General features: G+C 36.9%; 1 protein-coding gene across 1 annotated transcript in view; it reads left to right on the top strand.

The window, feature by feature from the left end:
• The window catches only part of LOC103588301 (sodium/calcium exchanger 1-like), a 95288-nt gene that overhangs the window by 16527 nt on the left and 71838 nt on the right, over positions 1-6923 (top strand). The window contains exon 2 of the mRNA XM_008569954.1: positions 4517-4766. Coding sequence (XP_008568176.1) covers positions 4517-4766 — 250 coding nt within the window. The remainder of the gene's footprint in view (positions 1-4516; positions 4767-6923) is intronic.

Raw genomic sequence — 6923 nt, 5'->3', positions numbered from 1 at the left:
ATGCAGTTGAATGAATAAGGGAGCTGGTGGTTGACTATGGGTCACATAATTGAAAGATATTAGTCCTTAGAGCCAGTTACAGGAATCTCATTTTGTGACCTTGGAAGTTACTAACTTCTCTGAGAGTCATTGTTTTCTCTGCAAATCATAGTAGGAATTACTTCTAGGACTGTTATGAATATCTGTGAATTAAGAAATGCAAAGTGCACATCATTCCATTGACCTCTGAATATGCCTAAAGAGGGTAAATGTTAAAGAAAAGAAAAAGCCACTTCTTCATCTAAATATGTAAAATTCTCACTAGAATCTTTTGCGTGAGGATTTAGAAAGTCTCTTCTCTCTAATCCTCCAACTCATCTTTTTCTCATCTTCCTCCAACATCAATGGCAGTCTTAGGGAAAAGAAACCACAGAAGGACAAGTTGAGGTTTAAATTAAAGAAGACACTGGTACTTCTTCAGCATATCGAAAAGAGACTACAATATATTTTGAAGACATTTCCTTTCTTAGTTCTCACTAATAAAATACCTCTTTCTCACTTTTCTCACTGTCTGCCTGAGTCACCACCAGATACAGGGACTCTTGTTAGTCTGTTTGAAGATATTCAGGTTCTTTGTGACCAGTCAGATAAGAGAAACTGAGAAGTAAAGTACAGATGTTGGTCTGTATCATCACATGAAAGGCACTACAAAAATCAAAAGGAAAGATCTGTATTTTTCCTCTAAATAAATTAATCTGTTCTTCTAGAAATGAAAACAAAGTGTACTTCCATAAAAATTTTGACCACATTGAGAAATATTTTAATGTTATCATAAGATTTATAACTGCTTTGCTACTTTTTAGAAAATACAGTTTTTATAGTACAGTGTTCAACTTTAAAGAGATGTAAAAAATTCATGTGAGTTATTTTTACCTTCTTTGTCATAATTGTGTTAGTTGAAAATTGCATGACACCAGGTTTTCTATTTGTTCCTTACTAGTGCAATAATAGTACAAGAGTTGTATTTGGATGAAGAGATATGTCTACTCAACTGTTCCAGTCTTGCTTGTGTTAACCTGTCAATTTAGAGAAATAGCAACAGCTATCTGACTGTTCCCCATTGATAAACACAACCGTCAACATGGATCTGCTGGCACCCTTGGACAATGCAAAAGCCATGTGAACATGGGATTGGTGGGGGGATGGGGCACAATGGAGGACCTTCAAGGTCCCTTTAGTCCTTGAGATTCTATTTCTACTGCAGATCTGTGAGTAACAGAGGAATGCTTCTGATGAGTATCAAGCCAGTGTAACTGGAGTCTTCACCAAACCAACCCCATCTCATGTAACATCCCCAAGGATGGAAAAAGTGGCAGCAGTATCTTTCATGCATTAGGCTCTGGAAAGTGAGAAGGAGGCATTCCCAGGATATGTTTTTAAAAATTACACTGGTTAATTTCACCTTTGTTACCTTTGCTAGGAGGAGGAATAGTTCTGTTCTGAAGCAAAAGTTGAATATTACCAATGACTTATGATTTTTGCCTCTCCTAATTTAGAGGGCTAATTCATAAGGACTGACTTCATCTTGCCACTTTAGATCAACTGAAATGTCCTTTAATAATCAAGTTTCCTATTAATAGCTTTACTGTGCAAAGAGCAGCTAAATCAATGTATAATTTAATGGCTCCTCCTGTCGGGGACATTATTGATTCTATTGCTAATGATTTTGAAATGATATGCCATTATGCAAATTACATCTGTTTTAGATGTCTCTGTCAAACACTATAGCAGTACTTTTTTTCTTTCTTCTTTATCTTTGATTTTCTAGTATCACACTTATCAATTACTAAAATATTTTATAAGAATTATGATTTTTAGCTAATAGTGGTACTCTAATAATAAATTGTAAACGCTTATTTTATTATACAAAAAAATTGTGTGGGGCTGTATATTTATCACACGCATCAGCCACTCAGAGTATTAAAAAATAAAGCTATTATAGAAATAGAGGATTAAGTTCTATGATATTCACCAAGGATAAGAAATAATATATTTGGTTGTTCCTATTTATTGGTGAATAAGTTATCATATTGCCCTGTGAGCATGAAGCTGCTATCTTTCCTACACAAACATTCACCCCATCACTAAGGCTACTCAAATTATCCCCACTGTGCTTTCTTTATTTCTGCAATCCAATAAAATATCTGATGAGATGCAGGCTGGACTGGGAATACAAGAAGGAGAAATATAAAGTCAAATGTTTTTAAGTACTACAAGCAAGAATATTGCAACATGACTCTCTCACAGTGGGGGAGGGGTGCTTCCAATTTGATGTACCCTAATATGATGTGCCTTGATAGTAAACGATGGGTCATCAGGTCTAGAAGACGGTAGCGTGGCCCTTTCAATGCCCATTGACACTTCCCCCGCTTGGTCTCATGATACTGATTGTTTTAGTAGAGGTGTATAGCCATAGTTTAAGACTGCAAGACTGTATGATGCAAATTAATACCTAAAATTCATAAGTTGATGACAAAGAAAGATATTTGGTAGGTTTTTGTAGGATCAATTTTATCTTACTTATAACTTCAAATACAGTTCTGATATAGAAAGTACACACATCTTCATTCCTTATGTCTGTCCTCAGTGCGCTCTCTCTCTCTCTCTCTCTCTCTCTCTCAAGACTGCAAGACTGTATGATGCAAATTAATACCTAAAATTCATAAGTTGATGACAAAGAAAGATATTTGGTAGGTTTTTGTAGGATCAATTTTATCTTACTTATAACTTCAAATACAGTTCTGATATAGAAAGTACACACATCTTCATTCCTTATGTCTGTCCTCAGTGCGCTCTCTCTCTCTCTCTCTCTCTCTCTCTCTCTCTTTTAATATTTTTTGGATGTTGAGGAACAACTACATATCCCAGTCTAGTCAGGGCAGGCTGATTTTTTTGTTGTTGTTGTTAATATAAGTAAACAGGTGAATTCCAGAATATAGTTCTAGAAGTTAGGCAGGAACTGTTCACTGTATACATCATAACTGGCATTTGTCATACTGTTGGTAGTTTTGTAAATATCTAACTACCTTAAAAAATTGCATGTTGCTTTAGTCATTTATAGCTATTCAGCCAGCATTACTATTTCAGTCTTGAAGACAGAACTGAGTTAGAAAAGGTACTTTCATGAGCTCCAACTCCTTAGGAGTGAGAAAATGGGATGTGAAGATCATGTAGGGATGCTCTTTGGCCAAGGAACAGAGTATAAGGCTGCAAAGGACCAGAACCATCCATTTGATCTCACTTCTACAATGCTAAGCCAAGAAAGGAAGACTTAAGCATTTGCCATTAGAGGCTGGGAAATTTAGAGAATTAAAAGCAACTTCTACTTATGCTTCCTTCCTACCAGGGAAGAAGACCAATGCTCTTTAGTATGCATGGGTCTAAATGAAACTTGACATCTTCGGTCAGTAAAATAAAAACAAGATTATAAACCAATTTCCTTCCAGTAGATCTACAAAGCTCCACCAAAGTTAAAGAATGTACATGCTATTAAAACTCCGTGTCTATACAAACTCATTGTTTCAAAAATTTTAATTAGAAATGTTCTCAGCCAATGTTATTGAAAAAATTTTTTCAAGGACAAATCAGTGTTTGGGGGCTCTAAGTACGTTGTAACACATGAACTGTTAAACCCTTCCTAATTAAAAGGTAACATTAGACTGATTTATTTTCAGAGTCATCAAGGATGCTTCCAGGAAGTTGGGATTTGCATAATATTTGCATTTGTCCTTCCTGCCTGTCAGTCACTGACAGCAATAGGATCATGGGATCTTAGGGCAAGAACCATTAAAGGTTGGATTACAGGAAGAATTCTCGAAACGCCTTGGTGCATCGGTGGAGTTGGAAAGTAGTGTAAATGGCATATTTAGTGAAAGTTAAAAATCAACTTTGGGATGAAAATAACTACAGTATCATGCCACCCCACTTTCAAAACAGCTGTTGTGAGGCCACAGTTTCCATCTTTAGAAAGACAAACAGAACAGGAACAACCTCCTGTTGAGGTCTAGGTGAAAAATCTGAATAACCTGAATAAGACTTTGATTCTAGGACATTGGGTGGCGTAAGATAGAAGACTTTATATTTTCTTTTGTGATTATTTTATTATCATTTTAATAAAATGTTATGATAAAAAGATTGTTAGAAGTACAGTAAAGCACAGTGAAGGAAAAAATGACCCAGAAGCCTATTATTCAGAGATAACCTCTATTAATATTTGATGTGATTTATTGATTGGTTCTAAAGGAGTAAATTCCAGGGCACAGCTCAGACAATACAATGGTTAAGGCATTTACTAAATAAATATATTTTTCCTTTCTTATTATTGTGATCTGTGTTTTTCTATTTTTCCTTCTCATGATGATGACAAACTCATTGGTACTGAGTGCTATATTTTGTCCAAAATAATTCTGTGGCCCTGAGAGCTATGCATTGGGTGACCTCTTCAGTCTTTCAGACTATCTGATACCCATTCTTGAAGAAAAAAACTCACAGTACAGAAGTTTCTCATTTGGCGTTTCTCTGGAAGTGCAACTCATTAACCTTGCTTTCCTCTTCTTTATGTTCCTTCTCTTCTCTTTCCTCTTCCCCTCGTTCGTCAATTTCTATTCTTCTCTGTTTCAGCAAAACAATATCAGTCAAGGTAATTGATGATGAGGAGTATGAGAAAAACAAGACCTTCTTCCTTGAGATTGGAGAGCCCCGCCTGGTGGAAATGAGTGAGAAGAAAGGTGGGGGAGCTGCCCCAGGGCTGAGCCCCGCAGCCTCTGCTGGCCTGTGCCACCCTGGATGCCTGCCCTCTGCAGAACTTGACTTACATCGCACACATCCCTCCACCTATGTAACAGGGCATAGACCTCACGCCCGCCCAGCCACACTGGGCCGGGCCTGCAGCAGCATCAGCCAATTTTGGCCACTCTGCACCTTACAGGTCTGAGAGAGTAATCTCTTCAGTGCAGTCAATCGAGCCTCCGTTTGGAGGAAAGTTAGTGCAGCTTCTGTGCAATGCCAAAATGAAGCCACCATTGTGATTTACCTTCCTACTTTGGCAGGCACCTACCTACTGCTAACTGATGCAGGAGGAATTTGTGGAAGTGATACATTAGCAAAAAAAAAAAAACTTACTGGGGGGCCAGCTGAGAGTACCCAAATGCCCTTTTACATATTTCTGGAGGTCTATGTGCTGCCAGTTCTTCCTCCATAACATCACAGTGACACCCAGAGCATGAGCGTGTGACGTCAACCATTTGTTTTGCCTTTGTCTTGTGTTCCCACAGGAAGATCATTACCATTAGAATAAATGACCGTGAGGAATATGAGAAAGAGTGCAGTTTCTCCCTTGTGCTTGAGGAACCAAAATGGATAAGAAGAGGAATGAAAGGTGTGAGAGTATACAAAGACATACCAGCGAGAAATTGTACTCTTCTCTCTCTGTGTCTCCCTACTCTCACACTTAGCTCTCTCCTCTTCCTCGGCTTCCAAGTACTACACTTCATTGCCTCTGAAGCTTTAGCAATTAGGAATGAAAGGTGTGAGAGTATACAAAGACATACCAGCGAGAAATTGTACTCTTCTCTCTCCGTGTCTCCCTACTCTCACACTTAGCTCTCTCCTCTTCCTCGGCTTCCAAGTACTACACTTCATTGCCTCTGAAGCTTTAGCAATTGCGTTAACCTTCCCTGATTCACAAGTGCACCAAGCAATGCCCATTCTCTTCAGAAAATGCCAGCTTACCTTGATAGAAACCAAATTTAATAAATAGTGGAAGGGATTTTTGTAATTCGAAAATGATGATATAAAAGAATGTGTTTGGTTTTTCTCTACTCAGGTTTCATTCTAAAATGTGGCTCCAACTATCAAATCTCCCCTAAAATGTTGGTGATAAAGACTACTTAGTACCTTGTCAATCATACCTCAATAAAGCTGGCAACTAATAGGAAATTTCAGAATCCAATAATTATGCTTCTTTAGAGAATCCAGTTTTAAAAAAAAATGGGGGAATAACAAAGAACCTTAAAGAATAGTGCTATCAACATTCTAGGGCTCATTCTGGCATGATGCTTTAAATATGATATTTAAAAGGTAACATACATATGAAACCATAGTCATATTAATTTTCTCTAGTTGGAAGGATTTGGTTCGTTAACAAGAATTTAATCCTTGCTTAAGGCCTACACAGCCTTATGCTCCAAACTCTTTTGTTCCTCATAGAATTAATGAATTTTTAGCTTGCATAGCAAAAAGAAAAAATAAACAGAAGTATCCTTATAATTAGATTTTGTTGATTCATACTTATATTTTTTGAACATATTTGAACAAAGGAACCAATTTTTTTCTATCATTGATTTTATATCAATTTTATATGGCCTATTTTTGATAGGGATGGACAGGAATTTTATATCAGCTTTTACAGATAATTTTTTATTCTGAATTGTTACTAGGGCTTCCTACAATTACCCTCTAACAGTCGCCATCGTAAAAGAATGTTGATTTAATTATATATACGTAAAATGAGCATAGCACATATTAATAGCTCTTATGAATTGCATACAAATAATTGACAAGAGCAGTACAGGAAATGATTAGATGGACCACTTTGCAAAATATTTACACTTTTACATGCAGGGGGAAAAATAGAAAACATAGGACTAATTCTTATATAGACTCAACATTTGCAAAAATTTAATCCCACATTTATGAGAAATCACTGGCCTCAGATTCTATCAGGAGGAAAAAATGTGTATTTCCCTGATTTAATCAAGTTCAAAATGGCGACAGGAGCCTTTGGAGTGATGAAGAAAGGAGCACTGGGAGCCCATTTTAATGCAGCCTATTAAATAAGCTCCAAAGGCAGTAGATGGAGGAAAAGAGACTTCAGAAAATTGTGC

This window comes from Galeopterus variegatus, unplaced genomic scaffold, assembly GCF_000696425.1.
Source record: "Galeopterus variegatus unplaced genomic scaffold, G_variegatus-3.0.2 Scaffold547, whole genome shotgun sequence".
In the NCBI taxonomy this organism is placed as follows: Eukaryota; Metazoa; Chordata; class Mammalia; order Dermoptera; family Cynocephalidae; genus Galeopterus; species Galeopterus variegatus.
This window is presented reverse-complemented; position numbering and strand designations above follow the sequence as displayed.